This window comes from Copadichromis virginalis, linkage group LG4, assembly GCF_057382275.1.
Source record: "Copadichromis virginalis isolate Kocher_CV1m ecotype Utaka linkage group LG4, C_Virginalis_male_GT1.1, whole genome shotgun sequence".
NCBI lineage: Eukaryota > Metazoa > Chordata > Actinopteri > Cichliformes > Cichlidae > Copadichromis > Copadichromis virginalis.
In genome coordinates this window covers 36,315,310-36,334,551 of record NC_140621.1, presented here as the reverse complement: position 1 = coordinate 36,334,551, position 19,242 = coordinate 36,315,310, and the positions used below count along the sequence as shown (strand labels likewise).

Genomic DNA, 19,242 nt, shown 5'->3' with positions numbered 1-19,242 from the left:
TATATATATATATATATATATATATATATATATATATATATATATATATAATATTCTGTAACTCTGTAACTTCTGTCGGTGCTGTGCTTTTTTGGAAATCGAATTTCCCAGAGGAACCCACCCGAGGGATTAATAAAGTTCTATCTAATCTAATCTAATCTACATTGATTTGATTTACTGTGTCATTTCTCCCAGTGCATGTTTTCTGTTTTTATTATTTACTGATGTAATTTTACATTTGACTTTGGTCGCTGTCTGCTGTATGAACAAAGTCATGTGATGTGTGGAGTACTGTTCTCCTCTGTAAACGTGAGTGACTTTCCTCTGTGGGTTCAGACACTTGGGTATAAGCATTTCCTCAGAGGGCACAGTGGCTCTGCTGAAAGTGGATCTTTGATCTGAGCTCCAGCTCAAACCTGAAGGTTCACGTCTGTGACGACGAGCTCTGCTGACGGTGTTCTGACTGAGTGACGGCCAGCTGGACGTTTCCTGCCATAAAAATAGGATTTATGCTGATGTTTGCTGAAGCTGACCAGACTGCGTTTATTTGGTCTCGAGTTTGTAGAAGTCTGGGATGGATAATAGTAAAGCATAACTCACGGATGCTGAGACTCCTCGCTGTGATAACTGCAGACTACACTGAATCAGTACACTGCTGTTTTTTTATTTGCAGTGTTTTTAGTCTACCTGCGCTTTCTTGGTCACATCCACCTGGATCCAAACTGTCAGCAAAAACCAGTCTTCACAGCAGAAGGTTAAAGGTCAATGTTTTAAATTCCACCTTCAGCGCCCTGTGCTGCCATATAGACCCCACCTGTACTTACAGGCAGACAGTTATGGGACTCTGATTTAATACGAGAAGACTGCACGAAAAACAAGTTTTATTTTTGTAAAGCTGAATTCCTGTCTGCCTTGAACAGCTTCAGCTTTGGGTCATGACCCCTACAGCTTCTGAAGGAAAAGGGTAACTGCATGGAGCACCTGTCCTGAGACAGGAAGCCTACACTCCACATCTGCATCGGGCTGAACTGGAACACCAGCACGGAGGCCGGAGGTGCTGAGCACACTCTCCTCCCTCACTGAAGAGACAGCTGTTCATCACAAACACCTTCAAACTCACGTTCAGGTGCTTTTCATCACTTTTCTTGAACCCAGAGTTTTTAAAGCTGGGTTTACCTGCCTGTGGCCCCCTCACTCTTTCCAGCAGCCCCCAGACCATCTCGCGATTGTTTTCTTCTGGCACCAGTGGACTTTCACGTGTTTCAGACCAACACACACGCGCGCGCGCTCAACCCCCCTCCTCTCCTCCCCTCCCCTCCCCTCTCTCCCGCTAGCCAGCTCGCTGCTAGCTCCGCTGCTAGCTCCTCCTGCCTCCGTGATCAGACGCACCGGCTCCATTCACATCACGGTGCTGTTGGGAAACCACCCCGCTCTCAGACCCTCTCAGACCCGCTGACGGCTCACAGAAGGGACGCCTCGTGTGTCAAATAACTGAAGATGATTAAGCTCTTTTCCCTGAAGCAGCAGAAGAAAGACGAGGAATCTGCTGGAGGAAACAGAACCGGAGCCGGGGGCAAGAAAGCCAGCGCGGCCCAGCTCCGAATACAGAAAGGTAGGCTCTGTTAGCCGAGAGTTACCCACCGGCCGACACCGAACCCACGGGACCCAGGGCTCTCAAACCCAGACCCGGTGTTGCTGTAGCTCACTCGGGCTAACGGCTGGCCGACTAACTGCGGCTGAAGCTGGTGTTAGCTAGGGCTGCTAGCCCGGCTGTGCTACATGAAAACAAAACGCAGGCTAAAGGTGTTAGCACGCAGTTAGCAGCAGCTAGCAGCTAACAACACTAACCCGGAACACAGCTGCTAACAGCTAACGCCGGATAGCCGTAAACACTGACGGCTAACGGCAGCTAGCCTCTAACTGCTGTGTCAGTTCCGCGGGGTCCACTTCTACCTAACACCAGGTGAGTTAGGGACACAGGGACTCAGTGGAACACCTGAGCACAGCGCCCACCTTCCTGACCCTCTATCCTCCTCAGGTGCAGGTCGACCCGAGGGGCTGCAGGGCGACAGGTGAACGCAGATCAGAGCCCGGCTTAGACTGCAGGGTTAGAACCAGGCTGAACCTGTGTGGTGGATCACAGTAGACTCTGAGGGTCCTGCCTGCCTGTCAGACGCCTTGTGAGTCACCTGGTGTGGGTGACCAATAGGAGAACAGCCTCAGGTCCCTATTCTCAGAGTCCAGCTCACCTGTCCGAATTATCAGCTCTATCTGTCTACTTTGCAGCATCTGACCTGGACAGGTCTGAAACCCTTCTCAACTTCTAAGTGATCTGCTGGAATGGGCTCTGTGGTTTCCATGGATCTGATTGGCTGGTTGTCGGTGGTTTCATACCTTTTGGTCTCTTATCTGGAGCATAACCCGAGCAGGAGTGACACAGGCCAAAAGGCTGGGCGGTGATGCCCCAGCAAGTGTCCAAGAAAAAGCACATGTTCCTGACACCAACCACCTACTTCTTCTTGCCTCCACCCACCTGATGAATGACAATTTGAATCTCAGCGATTCATGGGGTTGCAGAGGTTTGGGGTCCTCAGGGGATCTGTAGGCCCGTGGGTCTGGGTTCCAACCTGTGTTTAGCAGACCTAAGTGACCACCTGGGCCCGCTCTGACCCACCACACGGGATCAAAGCAATTCTGAAGATGGTCCAGATGTTTTGGTGCCTTAAACAACAAGAAGGTATCCAGTGGTTTCAGAGTCACCCCCTAAACCTGCGACAAGATCAGGGTTTTTTACATTTGGAAGTTGTTCTTCCACATTTTCGCAAAAACGTTTTGACACATAAAAGTTGATTAGATTTGTTTCATAATGGTCCTTTTATTTCTTTACCTCGTGGGTCTAGGCCGTCATTTCTCATTGATGCTCATCTAAGTTGATTAAGGAGGTTTGTGTTCTTCTCTGGAGGTTATTGAGATTTTGGAGATGATGACATAACATTTTTGAAGTCCTAAAGAACACAATATGTGGAGATTTTTAAGAATATTTAAAGAGGTCCAGAGGTTTTAGAAGTCCTTAAATACCAAGGTGAGATTGAGAAATGCTGAAGGTGGTCTTGGAGAAGGTTCCAGTTCTAGCTGAAAGTGTTCCAGATGTTGTTCTGGATTTTTAAGTCTTTTGGGACAGTTCAGAGACCTTCGTGTCAGCACTGCTTTTCACAGGTCCTAGCATACAGACAAGGTATTTAGAGCTCCAGATGTTTTCATGAGCCTCTGAAAGGTGAAAGAAGAAGAGATGAAGGACGTCTTTGATTCCCGAGGACGAATCAGAATCAGTAACACCTGCCTGTGTTTGTTTTTCAGACATCAATGAGTTGAACTTACCAAAGACGTGTGAGATCAACTTCCCCGATGATGACGACCTCCTCAACTTCAGACTCATCATTTCACCGGACGAGGTGCGTGTGTGCGTTTCATTCAGAGACGTGATTGCATAAAAACTTTATTCCTCTCTGACTTTGAGGACAAACACCTGTGAGAGCTGCAGGTGTGCGTCAGTAACACGAGCAGTGCTGTCTGTAAAAGCAGTGAAACACCTCCACCTGTGAGCGCAGGACCAGTTTCAGACACTGCTGCACCAGAGCCGATTGTTCCCACTCATGTGGCACACAGGTGTATGAAACCTCAGGATGTACAGAGTGAGGATGAGGGGCTGAATCGGGAGATGAAGATGATGCTGAGCTAACGAGTCTGCCTCTGTTTGTCTTTTTGTCTCTCAGGGTTTTTACAAAGGAGGAAAGTTTGTCTTCAGCTTTAAGGTGAGAAACAGCCGTCTCTCTCTCTGCTCCACCCTCGGCTCTTCATGCTGAAATAATCCTGAAACAGTCTGACCCTCAGCAGCCTCCACTGGTCTAACAACAGGTCTCACCTGTGTAAAGTCCGGCCCACAGCGCCCTGAGAACATCAATAAGAGGCTCACTAATGTAGCTCCATTATTTAATTATCACTTTATTTATGAATTTGGCTTGCAGCGATGATAAAATCACTTTTTTCTTCCGTTTTCTCCACGAGGCTCTCATTTTCTCTGGTGTTATAAATCAGGTGCTGCCTTTCACGCAGTGTTTAGATGTCCTCATGGTTGAGCTGTAAGAAGTCCTGAGGTTTCTGCAGGTGAGCCCGTAAAGGACTAGCAGGTGGATTCATCATAATCGCTGACAGACTTGTGTGACGTTCCACGGTCCTACAGGTCTCCTGAGTCCACCTGGTCTTCCTGCTGGCCCGCCTGCAGACTTCCTGCGGTGGCTGCTGCAGGCCGGTAGGAACGCCGGTGGGGGTCAGGAGAGGAGGCTCGTCGCTGATGATTTACAGGAAGGCAAAGAGACGTTTTGATAAGTGCGTGGCTCATTTTAATGCGTTTAAATGATAGTTTTTATATTTCAGGATCGGGGTGGACCGTCACCATTGGCGACTGGTAGCTGTGGTCAGTCGTCATGGGCCTGGATGTTCTTGTTCCAGGCTGAAGTGACTGTACAGCAAACTCTAAAAAAACAGGTTTGAATTAGTGTTGGCGTTTCCCTGCTCCACACGGGGCCAATAAATGAACACACCACCACTAACCTTTGGCCACACAGCTCAGTCTTTGTCTCTGACCATCAGACTCTTCTCCTGGAGGCATTTGGTTCATCCATGTGGGCAGGTACACGTTTTTAAAGGTTTTGATTTTGGAGCAGGTGCTTCTTTCTTGGTTGGGGCCCTCTCGGTCCGTGGCGATGTGAAACTGGCTTCGCTGTGGGTCATGGCAGGCTTGAGTCTCGGTGGTTCCTGAACATCCCAACCAATGTGGTGTCATCTGAAGGGGGGCAGTTTGGGCCTTCTTCCAGGCCAAAGTGGTGACACATCTGAATAACCTGACCGTGTCAAAATAAAACTCGCTTAATAAAAGATGTCTGTGTATCTGGGCCTGTGTGGATCAGAGAAAAGCAAATGCAAACTTGTTCTTTAGAGTCATTGAAGGAGTTTGCTGTACATCATTCAGCTCAGGGAAGTCCGAGGAGCTCGGGAAGAAAGCCAGCAGACGTGTTTGGTTGTTGAAGACGTTTCGTCTCATCCAACAAGCTTCTTCAGCTCTAAAAGCAAAACACTCATCTGCATCTAAAGGTCAAAGGTCACTCTATCCAGGATGCCAGTGTTCACATTCGCCACCTACACTGGTCTGAGATCCTTCCCAGACCCCTGACGCCCACTCACAACCTGCATCAGGTGACCTCAGTGGGTCACATGATGGGGTGGGGCAAAGTCTCACAATGGTTCCAAGACATCTGCTGATAATCACATGAGTCACATGATGAATACTCTTAGGGCCACTCCCACTAAAGTCTGTGACGGAGAAGCTTCTGGGATGAAACGTCTTCACAGACCTGTTCTTCCAACTCCTTTGATGTTTGCTGTACAGTCGTTCCATCCTGACATCCACGCCTGTGATTGGCGGAGACTTCTGACCTCACCTGTAGAGGCTGCTAATCTCAGCTCAGAGGGTCCGGCGACATTTCGAGGGTCATCGCCGGGGGCTCGTTAAGAAGCAGGTGATCTGACAGTGTGTGTGTGTTTCAGGTAGGACAGGGTTACCCCCACGACCCCCCAAAGGTAAAATGTGAGACGATGGTGTATCACCCCAACATCGACCTGGAGGGCAACGTCTGCCTAAACATCCTAAGGTGTGTGCGTTCTTAAAATCAAACTTGAGGTCACACTGAGGTCAGACAGGTGAGCGTTTCCAGGTGAGGTCTTCTGCTGCTCACCTGTTCCTTCTTCTCCACAGAGAGGACTGGAAGCCCGTGCTGACAATAAACTCCATCATCTACGGCCTACAGTATCTATTTCTAGTGAGTGCGCATGTTTTCTCTTCTGCGGCTCAGTGCTGCCCTCAGCTGGTGAACGTTTTGTAACGAGACATTTAACGACCGTTGTCGCCTTTTGCTTCCCCGTCTCCCCCCGCAGGAGCCAAACCCAGAGGATCCGCTGAACAAGGAGGCGGCGGAGGTCCTGCAGACGAACCGGCGGCTCTTCGAGCAGAATGTCCATCGCTCCCTGAGGGGCGGCTACGTGGGCGCCACCTACTTTGAGAGATGTCTTAAATAACTTAGCGTCCCATCATCCTCTGAGCTCCCTCCCATCCCACCTCCCCCCTCCCACCACCTTCACTACTTCTCCTCCCCCTCCTCCCCGGTCCTGCTCGTTGGCTGAAGCAGGAGCTGCAGCGACAGGAAGCAGCACACCAGAAGACGCTTTTCTGTTTCAAAACAAAAGAAGAAGAACCTCATCCTCCCCCTCTGCCCTCCTCCCTCCCCTCCTGTTTGTCTCTGTTTAACTTCTGAGACGCAGCATTGAACCGTCGACATGCCGCCGCGGGACGCCGACACACAACACACACCTGAATGGACTCAAAAAGATGGCTGCCAGCAGACGGCCGCCGATGATGATGATGATGATGGACGGGGGAGGGGGAGGGCAGGGTGGTCAGTGATGGCCATGATGCTGGTGATGATGATACTCATGTGATTTTGTTTTTTTCTTTTTGTTAGTTTTCGAGTTTTTGGCGAGGGAGCCTGACATTAGACGGGCGGTTAGAATGGACCCGCCCCCTTGTTGGTTACATGCAAGTCCACTAGCAGCAAACTCCAAACCCTAGCAGCTTCAGTGTTGTATGGACACTTGTGGGTGGCGCTTGTGACCACCTGTAGGCGGAGCCTTAAAGCCATCTGCTGCACCTGCAGGTGTAATGATAATGTCAGCACAAGGGGAGGGGCTTGTAGGAGAGGGGCCTTAAGCACATGCTCCATTTTTAATTTTTTTTCTTCTCCAGCAAAGGGGGAGTGGCTTGTGGGAGTGGGCGGAGTCTGTTAGCAATGCTAGGAGATGCTACATGTTTTTGATTTTTGTGTGTGCCTACACTGGAGGGAGGGGCTTGTTACTCTGCGGGTGGTGTGGAGGTGGAGCTTGATTTTATGTGAGGGGCTTGTTAGTGCCATTGTGCTTAAGGTGGTCACATGACGCTCTGCAGGTGTGGCGGATGGAGAAGTTTGGAGTTCGCTGCTAGATGGAAACATGAAGACAGGGTTGGTGGGCGGAGCTGTGTGAGATGGGTGGGGCTGTTATAGGGTGGGAGGGTTATGTTTAAAGGCTTGTAGGTCTGGGGGCGGGGTTACAGGGGGAGGGGGGGTCGATTTTCATTTGGGGGGGTTGTGGGTGGGGTTAAGGGGGAGGGGGTTAAAATGTTACGATTCTATTGTGTATATTGAAACCCCGGCTGTTCACACTGACTGCAGTATGATTTATGTTAAATAAAATATGAAGTTGAATGAGTAGAGCTGTGCTGACGTCACTTCCGTCCTCGATCGCCACAGATGATATCACCAGTGTGGGGGGAGGAGCTTAAAGATGGTCGGGTAAGGCTCTGCGGCGGGCTCTACGCATCGGTGCTCGGTGGTGTAAGGATAACATGAAGCATGAAGCTCGTGGTGCATATTTTCTGTGCTGATGTTAATACCTGAGCAGACGCCTCAGCACCCTGAGACCCTGCCCTACGGTAATCAGCTGAGCGTGGAGAGACAGCGGCCCTGGCGTCCCGTTTCAGCACCACGCTCAGTTTCAGTGAGCTCGTTACGACCAGGAGCTGGAGCTGTAGTAACATGGGTGGGACAGTAGGGGGCACTGAACTAATAACCTGCTTTTAGGAAGTTGTCGGACTGCCTGGCAGGTCGGAGCACGCAGCAGACGTTTGACATGTGAAAGGTTTAAACAGGGACATAATTTCTGTTTCAGCGTCACCGATGACAACCATGGACTCGTGCAGCGAGCGTGCGTTACCTGGTTCTTTTAATCTAATAACGAGTGTCAGGAATACATTGTTTAAAAGCATGTGACTGGTCCTGAGCTCGTCCCACATCAGAGAAACAAGCTGGAGCAATGGCAGTGAGCAGCAGGAAGTAAAACCAATCAGAAGGTGAAAATGAAGAAATGAAACGAAGAGTTTCTGATCCGAGCTGTGATGTGAGGGTCGGGTCTGGACGCATGGAGGGATTTTGCGATTGTGGTGTGATCCCAGATCTGAACCTTGACCTTTGATCACAGTAAGTTTGTGTTTCAGCAACATGAATAAAAGAAGAAAAAAAACACGTCAACAACCTCAATTTTTCTTTTCTTTATTTAACAAGTTCACTTTTATTTCCAACATTATTCGACACTTCTCAGAATCTACTGGAAAAACAAGCTTTACAGTACACGGACGTCTGGCAAAAATCCGAGGTCACGCTGAAACGTTTGTTTTTCATAAAATAATTTAACTGTCAGTTATTAACTATCACCATGGCTGCAGTTCCTCTGACGTCCACTAGAAGCTGCTGCGCCCGCCCCCCGAAAAGAAGGTTGCCAATATGTTGCCAAAAAAAGGCAACACATTTAGAAAAAATATGAAAACAGAATTTAACTATTGTTCGATAAGCTGTTACATTAAACGTGACGTATTCATGACATCAACTATTTGCTTTGAGTTTAATAATTTTATGTTTCACAAAATCTCAGTAAAGGTTTAGTGTTACTAATCTTTTAGTTTCACAGCGTTACAAAAACAAACTGGTTACACAAAGTGAAAACTTCTTTATATCATTTTAATTGTTAAAAAAAAAAAGTTGGTTCCCTCGATTCATTTGATGTATTTTTATGACCATATTTACAAATTTAAGAAGCAGCTCTGGCTGTAAGAGCACATCGTTCTTCAGTGATCGATATTACAAAACCATCGCCTGTCAGGATCTAACGGGGACAAAACGAGACAAACATCCTTTGTTGTTTCAAGTCTCACTGCAGAGTCTGGAGATCAACGTGAGGACGATTCAACTCCACCTGCAGTTCCTCTGCTCTTAGTTCGCTCAGCATTGACCCTCCGGTTGATCCCGGTTCTGGTCCCAGTCCCTCAGGCCGGGTGCTGCAGCGTGGTGAGGAGGATCAGGGGGACTTCTTTGTCTCCGGTCCCCAGCAGAGGAAACATCCTCTCGGTGAACTCAGTGGATGTGTGGAAGCTGTAGATCTCTGAGCCCGACTTCACATTGTAAAGGGACACCTGACCCTCCTCCATGTCCAGGAACACGCCCACCTGTCGCAGCTTGGGGTGGTGACCTTTGACCTGCAGGTGAGACGCAAACAGAATACGATTAAGACGAGTCGACAGAAGTTGCAAACTGTCAAGAAGCCTCAAGGTGTGGAAGCCCACTGGTGCCAAAAAGACACTGTGGTGTTTTTGTATTCATGAAAGGACTCAACGTTTAACTGTTGCATTAAAAACATAAATGACATAAACATAAATAAACATAAATTTAATTTGTATTTTTTTATTGAGCTTTACAGGATGGGCTTGTTTGCATCCTTCTTGCCTTAAAATTTTGTCATTAACACACAATAGAATTAATTTCATCAGATTTTAAAGTTATTAAATGTGTGGAAATGATGGATTTTGGGTACTTTTTGCACCAACTTATTTCAATTAAATTTAGAGATTTTCTATGTTAAAGTCATGCTGACCAAAATAATGTTTAAGTCTGAGTGGCTGCTTTCTTGCGGCACCAGTGGCCTTCCGTACATAAGTGCATGTGAAACGTGGACTGGACCTTGGTGAGCGGCGGCGTGGTGAGCGCCCTCAGCTGGCTGCTGCTCCACCAGATGGCGTAGTATCCGTGAGACGGGCACATATCAAACAGACCCTTCCTCTGAGCCGACTCGCTGACCACGCCCAGCTTCCAGTCTTTATTCTCCCCGACGCACACCTGAAAAACACACCTGAGATCAGACTTGGATCCTGCTAGCCATTACTGAACCCAGTCCCAAGGCCGGTTGGGTCCTGACCTCCCAGTAGTGGCGCCCGGAGCTGAATCCCTCCTTGGCGAGGACGCAGGACCAGACGTCGAACCTGTGCGGGCTGTTTCTGTAGAACTGCAGCTTCTCTCCTCTCTTCACCTGCTTACGGTCCTCGGACAGGATCAGGAAGGGATACGCCGTCACCGGGTTCAGCGTCAAGTCCTCTGGAAGCAACAAGCACAGGTAAACATAACAGCAAGGTCCCCTGGAGGCTGAAATAGTCATCACAATGGCTGAAGAACTCGATCCAGGACGATCCCGACACCTCACCACAGGATGAGTAAAGGTGGACTTCCCCTGTTTGAGCCTTGGAGTTTCATATCAGTGATCTCAGAGTCAGCTTCAGTAACCCTGTGAATCTAAAGGTAGCGAGGGCACATCCCCTTTACGGTCGATTCTACCACATGAGCTGAACCCATCTGACGATTATGAAGGGCAGCCAATCACAACGTTCAGAGGATGAAGAGAGGACCTGCGCTGAGGCCCAGTATCTGATACAGGAGGATTATTTTGAACTGTGAATCATGCAAAGCTCCTCTACAGTCCAGAAATCAAATATATGTAACAACGCTGAATCCAATGAAGCACTATTACGTATCTTTGCTTAGAAATATATAATGTGAAGACCTCACCATGAGGCTAAACCTGCAGTTCCTCCAGTAGAGGCAGCAGTGAGTCAGCCCGCATGTTCAAACTTACAGCAGAAACAAACGTTTACAGCCTGAAACTGTTTGTGTATCATTTAAAATGTGCTTTATTAGGGGGTGTGGCCTCTGTGACTGAGAGGTGGATGGTGATACAGGTGGCTAGCTTCACCTGAGCTGGACCTCTGGACCGTGTTTAGGCTGTTTAATGAGATCATGTGACCAGTAACGTGGCTGCTGTGAGGTTACTATGGTAAGAGAGCATCTGGGGGGGCGGAGCCAGAGTGTTTTACTTGGATGTTGCCCAGCATTAGCTGGCAGCTGTCTGTCTGTGTGAATGCAGTTATAACCAAACCCGACCTGCATCAACCGAATCACCCAGAAACCAAAACGCTGAAAACCTCACCCATGTAGAGTCGGGCCTTCTTGTATCCTGCAACAACAAACGAACACATTTCATCAGCAATCAGAAACAAGCTCTCATCTCTTCACAAACCTCCCACCGCTACAGCTTCTCTAACAACTCAGCGTTTTTATCCTTTCACTTCATCTTTGTGTCGTTTAAAAACGACCAGCATTTTAAAAAATCTGTCATCTTTGATTTGATTCATAATTTCGTTATCGGTGTCTGAAAGGCTGACGGTGAGCATCCATGTCTGCTGCACACTCACACAGGTACGTACCTGACACCTGCTTGCTCTTCTTTAGGTCTGAAAGTAGACAGGAAAACACTCAGTTATTCTTTCACAATAAAAGCCCCACAACTTGTAACTCATTTCCTCAACATAAGAAATTGTGGGATGAGCAGCACTTCCCTAAACAAGTCAACCTGTCGAGGTAAGCAACATGTTCCCACAGCAGAGACAGAGACACTGTGGACATTCACAGGGCACAGGAAGAAAAGTGAAGTACAAAAAGAGCCAAAATACTGCGCATGCACATCTGCTGATCTGAAGGTTTGTGGTTCAATCGTGCCAAATATCACTGGGCATGATACTGACCCCATCAGAGTGTCCATGTGTGGACTCATGTCCACATGTGTGCACGTGCGAGGACATGTGTGCACGTACGAGGACGGGAAGCTCTGAGTGCTCAGAGTAGACCAGGGCTATATAAGAACCGCTCCATAGTTTCCTTTTTCATATGTACACAGAGTGCAGTGAGGTGATGATAATGTACATTTATAATCAGCATGTGTTTTCGTGGGTGGTGTCTTGAGTGTCTGCAACAGCGCTCCATCCAACACCGTGGCCGTAACTGCCTCTGACGGAGCTCGCTTCTCTGGCTTATTCTGACTGGATAAATTCTTCCCTCAGTAAGGAGAATAGAGTAGAATAGAGTCACTCTTTATTGCAGGGCTCCACAGAGGAGCTTGGAATGATCGGATTGTGGCACACCTGCAGGTAGATACAGGAAGTGACCTCTGACCTCTCACCTTTCAGGGACCACTGGCTCTTCCTGAGACTGGCCGTGCTGGCTCTCAGACTGAGCATGCTCTCGGCCGCCATCATGTCACCGGCTGAAACTGAAACAGGTGAAAGAAACGACTCAGAGGAAACATCTGGAACCCAACATCTGCAGACTGTGCTGTAACATCTGGAACTCACAGGAGTCCGCTCGGGATCCTCGGGGTCCTCGCAGTCCTCGCGAGCGGATCTCCCCGGTCCGGATCTCCTCCATCTTTTCCTTGACCTCGGACAAAGCGAGCTTCACCTCGCCCAGATGGAAGTGGAGCACCAGCTGCGAGTCGTCATCCGCCTGGGCCTGCAGATCCTCGGCCAGAGGAGCCGTGGTCGCCTCGTATGTCTGAGGGAGGAAGAGGGGTGATGAAGAGGGGTGATGAAGCAGGCCTCTGTTGTGATTCTGGGATCGGTGACTGCAGGCGTTCTCACCTTCAGGAAGGCGATGTGATCTTGACTGGTAGCCTGCGCCTCCAGCGCGGCTCTCCTCTCTGTCAGCTGGCTAAGCTCCTCCTCCAGGCGGTTCACCATCCCGTCCCCCTTTGTCATCACAGCATCCAGCTGGGTCACGATCCCGCCCACCACATGAGACCGGATCTGGTCCAACGAGCCGGACAGGTCGTTCAGCAGGTGTTCAACCTCGCCGCGCTCTCTGTCAGCATGGCTCTGAAACACAGACGGGTTCAGATGTTTGGTGAGAAGAGAGCGACAACGCCATCGTCTTCCACAGGCTCCACCCGCCCCGCCAGGTTTTTACATAAGGAGCAAACAGGTGAGTCACCTGCAGGCTGTCCAGCTTCTTCTTCAGCTCCGTCACACGGATCTCCTTCTCCTTGATCCGGTTCAGGATCTCCTGCTCCGTCCTGGACACCTGTTTCTGAAGAGGCAGGCGGACACGGTCGAGTCAAAGAGCCGCAACAAAAATCACTTTGGACCAAACGATGAATTTACTTTTTGTATCCATCTCCAAGGATTTATTTTCATTCCAGAATGTTTTTTCATCATTTTAAAATCTTTGTTTTTCATCAAAAAGAAACAAAAAAAAATTTTGCAAAAATTGCAAAAATTCATTAATTTCAAATAAAATTTACAAATTTACAACAAATAATAAATGTAATAATAAATTAAATGATGAATTGTAATGAAATGTAATGAGCAGCATTAACAAACATAACAGTCAACCAAAATGAGATGAAATAAAAAACAGAATCAAATTACTTTAATAAATGGCGTTCCCGGGAATAATCTGGGATATTTGTACCTGCTTGCTGAGCCTCTCAGTTTGCACGGAGACAGTTTTATGCATCCGATGTTCCTCCAGCACACAGATGGCACAGATGCAGCTCTCACACGTCCTGCAGTACACCTGCACAGGTGAGCCGCTCATCAATGCAGAACATGAACTGATATGAAAAAGTTTTACTTACATGATAAAATAAAACCAGTTATTAAAATAAAACTAATTATTTTTGAATTTGTTCAAAATATAAAAAATTATTGTAACATCTGAAACTGACCATTTTAAAATAAAAAAACATTCAAATATTTAAATGTTACATAAACATCAAATCAAGCAATCATAGAGAAAAATAAATACCTCCATCAGGCGCCGGTGGACGGAGCAGGTGCGGCCCCTCAGGGCCTCCTGGGGGTCCATCAGGGGGTGTTTGGCGTAGAATGGCGTGGTGTGATGTGGCTGCACGTGCTCAGTGCAGTAGGAGGCGGTGCAGGTGAGACAGGAGCTGACGGCGGGCTGTTTGATTCCCGTACAAACGTCGCACCACACTACGTCCCCGTTCGCCTGAGCTACTGATGGCTCAGGCGTCAGGAAGGGGTTGGTGTTCATGGCGCCTGCCATCGCGGCGCCGGGCGCCCCATTACCGAAGGGCGACGGTAACGGTGCATAGTGAGTCTGTTTGTACTTTTCTGCGATCTGAGCGAAGACTTTGTTGATGCTGAGCTGAGGACGTCCTTCAAACTGATGTTTGCACAGTGGACAGGTGGACACGGCACTGGACGCCCAGTAACCACCGATACACGCCTGCGGGCACAGGACGCACCAGTAACCCACTGCACCTGAACGCACCCCCAGGTAGTTTTCTGTTTGCATTACTAACACTGCTGCAGACCCTGTGATTGGTTAGTTCTTAAAAGGCTGTAAAGCAGGACGAATACCTGACCTGCCAAAAACAGCAGCTAATCAACACCATCGTCGTCATAGTAACAACAACAACAACACTCAGAATCGAGAGCAGCTTGTACAAATGAAGCATTTCAGGACGTGCCGAGCAGCAGAAACACGTCAATGATCACAGATTTGTTTACGTTTCCTGATCATTACAGCTGGGTGAACCTTCAGCAGCAGCTTCCACGCACAGCGCCCCCTGTGCTCACACCTGCAGGTGGACTCACCTGGCAGAAGTTATGTCCGCAGGGGGTGGAGACGGGGTCGGTGAACAGGTCGAGGCAGATGGAGCAGGTGAGCTCCTGCTCTGTGAACAGCTCCGTCGACTCCGCCATCGTGCTGCTCCTGGAGGAGGACACAGAGGAGGCGGGGTTTAGGATCAGGCGCTTTAACATCTGTAACCTTTCAGAGCGTCACCGCCCGGCGACCCAGATGTTCTGACTGATAAACTTCAGTCAGAACATCTGGGTTTGCTTCACCATCGCTTCACCGTGACGATGCTTCATGGCCACCAACCAGACCTGTGGGCGCAGCAGCAGACCCGAGTCTGTGGGCGTCTCCCACAGCTGTGACACGGAGCAGGTGGTGTCAGGCTGCTGGTGTTCGACGCTCTTCAATCATCAAATCCACCCACAGATGCTGCTGCATATCAATAACCCGGCTTTCCAGTGGTGTCAGGTTGGTGGCCATGAAGCAGCTTTGCGGTGAAGCGATGGTGGAGCGGGCGGAGGATGAGGAGGCGATGTTTATCTGCTCAGACCTGCAGGATGCCCACGCCAAACCGCACTGAACTCTGACCCAGAAAAAAAAAACAGCAATAAGTCAGAGCCCGGGGACAGACATGGCACACCTGCTCAGGCCTGGACAGGTGGAGAGGGCGGGGCCAGCTGTTTAAAGGGACCTGCTCCTTTGTGTTCCCGTGAGGTCACAGGTGAAGCTTCCAGGCCTTAAAAGATTAAAACTGTGTTTTTAAGCCGACACGTGAAACTGCAGTTCAGAGTGAAGCAGAGGCGTGTCTGCGAGGAGAGGCATGGCCTCGGCGCCCTGCAGCATCACGCTGCGTGAGCTCCCACTGAACTGGACGCTCTGGATGCTGATGGAGAGGCAGCCGAGCGAGTCAGGTGGGCTGCTGCGCCTCGGCCCGTTTCCTCCGTGACGTCTGAGTTTGGATTGGTCACAGGAGATCGGCAGCAGGTTTATTCAGCGTCACTGCGCTGGAGGAACTGGTTCTGATAGCAGCACGAGCGCCTCAGCTGCAGCGTCACCGCGATCCTCCAGTTTGTGTTCATGCTCAGTCATCCAGGTAAGGAAATCCCGAAAGGTTGATGCTGCTCGTCTGGATGTGCCCTTTTCCAGAGGGCACATCCAGGACGAGCCTGAGGCGATTCATCTGTGATGAGATCATTTCAAACAAACTCATCTCATCTTCACTCTGAGCTTCAGCTGATTTCATTCCCGTCAGGATCAAAGCGTCGCTCCGCCAACATCTGGAAACATCTGCACATCTACACTGTAAAACATTCAGAGAGCAGCTGATCCAAAAGTCCAGTCTCTGTCTGAAAGAACGCTTCCAAAAATTCCCTGATCCAGAGCCAGACAAAGTTCATCGTCTCCGGAACATGTAAAACAAATCCATCGGCAAGTTTCGGAGGAATCCTGATAAAAACCGAATCGTCCGCATGACGTCTGTGAAGTATAAAGCCCACACCTGCTCACCTCAGAGAAACAAACGGCTGATGATGAAGCAGCACCAGGATGGACTTAAACGGCCCACCTGTTCTTAGCCACACCTGCACAGGTCACCAGCCAATCACAGGGCTGTTTACCACAGCTGACCCTCGAGGCCAGGGCTGGGTATCGATTCACTTTGATTCGATTCAGTTTTCACTCAGTCAGTCAGAAATATTCTAATTCTGATCAGTTATCAGTTCATCTCCATATTTTGTGTCTGTGTATAAAACCAAGCTGACACTGTGAGACTTGATCAGAGGTGTGAGCATCACAGCAGAGGCCTTTGTGTCAAAGTCACTGAGGCTAAAGCAGAAACACATGAAGCAGAGTTTCCTGGCCTGGCTTTTTAAAGCAGATAACCTTAAACCTGGGGCGATCGTGGCTCAAGAGGTGAGAGTTCGCCTTGTATTCGGAAGGTTGCCGGTTCGAGGCCCGAAGACACTTCACCCGTTGCCTACTGGTGGTGGTCAGAGGGCCCGGTGGCGCCAGTGCAGCCTCGCCTCTGTCAGTGCGCCCCAGGGTGGCTGTGGATTTCCATCACCAGTGTGTGAATGTGTGGATGACTGGATGTGGTGTAAAGTGCTATACAAACACAGGCCATTTACCATTTAAAATAAAACCATGAATCAACATGTGAAGATGAGCTGATGCTGCTGAAGTGAAGAAGAGTCACAGACACAGCTGAGCAATCGTTGAAGTTCACATTTGTTCAGTGTGAACAGCAGAGATGAGGCTTTGCTGTCAGAGGCCGACAGCACTGAACACAGCAGCAGAGAATAATGCAGATCTGATGGTCTCTGAGTGCAGAGAGAGAGAGCCGTGCAGGACGCAACAGCCAGAGTCAGAGGGAAGTGATGATGATGATGTTTATCAAACATGAAGCGTAGTTTGATCTTCTGCTGCTGGTTCAGTCAGTGTTGGTCAGAGTGATGAAACCTGCAGCTCAGAAACGGCGTCTGTGGACGATCCACGCTCTGTGTTTACATGTTTGTGCCGAATCGACTTAATAACCCCCCACTCGAGACCATGTAATTTCCTCCATTATTTCCAGAACAGGAAGTGAGAGCCGACTAAAAACATGTGGGAGCGTGGACGCGACCGATAAAAGGCTGCGCGTGCCCCGAGTGCTGCACGCACATCGGAGAATTCAGACGCATCAACACCTGTTACGTGTTTCACCACGAGCAGCTCTGCGTCGCAGTGAGTCAGAGCTGGGATAAGATCAGCACATGGAAACAAGTCAGAGTCATTTTAAATGACTGTAACCGGACAGAACGCCAGAGAAATGAAAACAGTGTAAAAATGTGATCAGTTCGGTTTGTTTGTTTCAAAGCGTCAAAACGAGCAGAGAGTGAAAAATGCTTCATGTAACTGAATCCTGAGACAGCCGTCAGAGCATCTCTGCACATCTCGGTCGGTTTGGGCTAAATCTGAACCCGAGTCCATCCTCGGGGCGTCTGTGCGGGTCAGCCACCCAGCCTGACACCGCCTCCACTGGGGCGGGGGACGTCGTCAGGTGTCTGCACGCCACCGGTGGGTTAGGACCAACGCGTCCCACTCAGTCAGGACAAACCGGCAGCTGTTGGTTTCGGTGTAAAGGCGCCGCTCTTCCACCAGCACACAGACTAACTGTGTGGATTTAACCCGGCAGCACCACAGCTTCACTTCTGCCTCCCACAGCTGCTCGTGTCCAGTGAGCGACGAAGTGGAACAGGAAGCAGAGAAACACCTCGTCACAGCAGCCAATCAGATCCTCTCCATGACCCAGAAACTTCAAACTTTCAGACATCAGCGTGTCTGCAGCCCAGTGTTAGTCCAGACCAGGGGTGCCCAATCCCGGTCCTCGAGAGCTACCGTCCTGCAGCTTTTAGATGCATCCTTGTTCCCACACACCCGAATCAAATGAATGGCTTGTTATCAGGCCTTTGCCAAACATGATGGCATGCTGAAGAGGTAATCACACCATTTGATTCAGCTGTGTTGGAGTAGGGATGCATCTAAAAGCTGCAGGACGGTAGCTCTCGAGGACCGGGATTGGGCAGCCCTGGTCCAGACTGAAAGTAAAAGCTGGCGCTCAGGTGTGAGCCTCTCCACAGGTGCTCAGACGCCACACGATTACAAACAGGTTGAGACTTTGGTTGTAAAGATTTTGTTGTCTCACGTCAGGTTAGACGTCTGGAATCAAACCTACAGCAGGCTCCACCTGCAGCTCGGACTCAGGAGGCCAAACTCACAGGAACACCTGCACAGGTGTGCTCACCTGACCAATCAGAGACACCGCCAAACCCGCACGTTTTTGTTCCTGTGATTTAAGATCAGTCTGTGAGTCCAGATCATTCTACGTGAAACAGGGAAAAGCTCTTACCTTCCTCTCTGTCAGGTCAGGCGTTTCTGGATCCTGAAACTCTGGTTAGTGCTCCTCTGTGATGTCAGCGTGGGCGGGGCCAACAGGTGCAGAAAGCGGTCAGGTTAGTTTGGTGGGTGGATGTTTATGCAGCTGGGGGGTGAGATTGTTGCTCCTCCCACTTTCAGACGCATTTTAACATCCGATCGATCAGATCGAATCCTTTTATTGGTTTTTAAAAATGTTTCAGTCCCGAAGTTTAAAAACAAAGAAACATTAAAATGATCTTCTCATAACTTCAATCATGTCATCAGACTTCAAACAAACCCAAACTAAATGAAATGACAACAAAAATGTATCTAAATTATAGCTGATGAAACAAATATTAGTAAAGAATCGTATTTAATAAATGTTATAAAATAAACATGAAATGAAAACATCATTATTAGATTTATTTATTCATTTAATAAAAGCTTAAATAAAACAGGAAAAAATCTTTCAAACTTTATTTTCGACAAGAATTTGACCTTTGACCTCTGGAACTGTGATGGCAGCAGGTTGGGTGATGCCTGGCTCGAGGGCCAAGTTAACGTGACGGTTGGAAGCGAGCGCTGACGAGTTTTTGGGAGGGACGCGAGCTTTTCATGCTTCAGCCTGAAGGAGGCGGACGGACAGGACCGAGGACATTCCTGCAGCAGCGCGAGCGAGCTGGCAAATCCAGTCTGACGGTTATCTTCCTGTCATCTGATTGGTCACCTCTGCAACTTCCTCAATGCTGACTGATCATGAGACAGCTGTTTGCTGTACCGAAGCTCAATGATGCCAAACAGCTCAAAAATCACTAAATTCACTTGATGTAATCAAATCAAACCAACCAGTCGATCAGTGGAGACGTCACCTGTGCGAGGAATTATGAGACAGACTGTAGAATATTATTATCGACCTGTATGTGTCATAATGACCCATTATACAGTG

General features: G+C 48.9%; 2 protein-coding genes across 2 annotated transcripts; one reads left to right on the top strand and one right to left on the bottom strand.

Moving 5' to 3' along the window:
- The first annotated feature begins 1,298 nt into the window (after positions 1 to 1,298).
- ube2m (ubiquitin conjugating enzyme E2 M) lies at positions 1,299 to 7,157 on the top strand. Its single transcript, XM_085455245.1, has 6 exons — positions 1,299 to 1,612; positions 3,358 to 3,452; positions 3,774 to 3,812; positions 5,605 to 5,708; positions 5,813 to 5,876; positions 5,992 to 7,157. The coding sequence occupies exons 1-6, from the start codon at positions 1,498 to 1,500 to the stop codon at positions 6,130 to 6,132; spliced, it is 558 nt and encodes a 185-aa protein (XP_085311371.1). The 5' UTR covers positions 1,299 to 1,497; the 3' UTR covers positions 6,133 to 7,157.
- A 1,025-nt stretch (positions 7,158 to 8,182) lies between these two features.
- btr30 (bloodthirsty-related gene family, member 30) lies at positions 8,183 to 18,349 on the bottom strand. Its single transcript, XM_085455244.1, has 13 exons — positions 18,289 to 18,349; positions 14,420 to 14,537; positions 13,605 to 14,048; positions 13,269 to 13,373; positions 12,789 to 12,884; positions 12,440 to 12,673; positions 12,155 to 12,353; positions 11,983 to 12,072; positions 11,231 to 11,257; positions 10,954 to 10,980; positions 9,892 to 10,067; positions 9,657 to 9,812; positions 8,183 to 9,175 (listed from the first exon to the last, which is right to left on the bottom strand). The coding sequence occupies exons 2-13, from the start codon at positions 14,525 to 14,527 to the stop codon at positions 8,966 to 8,968; spliced, it is 1,872 nt and encodes a 623-aa protein (XP_085311370.1). The 5' UTR covers positions 14,528 to 14,537; positions 18,289 to 18,349; the 3' UTR covers positions 8,183 to 8,965.
- Between the last annotated feature and the right edge of the window lie 893 nt (positions 18,350 to 19,242).

Bases quoted from the DNA above. Each gene is read 5' to 3' on its own strand.
- ube2m (XM_085455245.1), top strand. From the start codon at position 1,498: ATGATTAAGCTCTTTTCCCTGAAGCAGCAGAAGAAAGACGAGGAATCT. The intron at 3,453-3,773 runs GTGCGTGTGTGC...TTTGTCTCTCAG, and splicing joins TCATCATTTCACCGGACGAG to GGTTTTTACAAAGGAGGAAA. The intron at 3,813-5,604 runs GTGAGAAACAGC...TGTGTGTTTCAG, and splicing joins AGTTTGTCTTCAGCTTTAAG to GTAGGACAGGGTTACCCCCA.
- btr30 (XM_085455244.1), bottom strand. From the start codon at position 14,527: ATGGCGGAGTCGACGGAGCTGTTCACAGAGCAGGAGCTCACCTGCTCC. The intron at 11,258-11,982 runs GTGAGAGGTCAG...GTCTACTTTCAG, and splicing joins GAGCCAGTGGTCCCTGAAAG to ACCTAAAGAAGAGCAAGCAG. The intron at 9,813-9,891 runs GTCAGGACCCAA...TGTGTTTTTCAG, and splicing joins CCGGGCGCCACTACTGGGAG to GTGTGCGTCGGGGAGAATAA.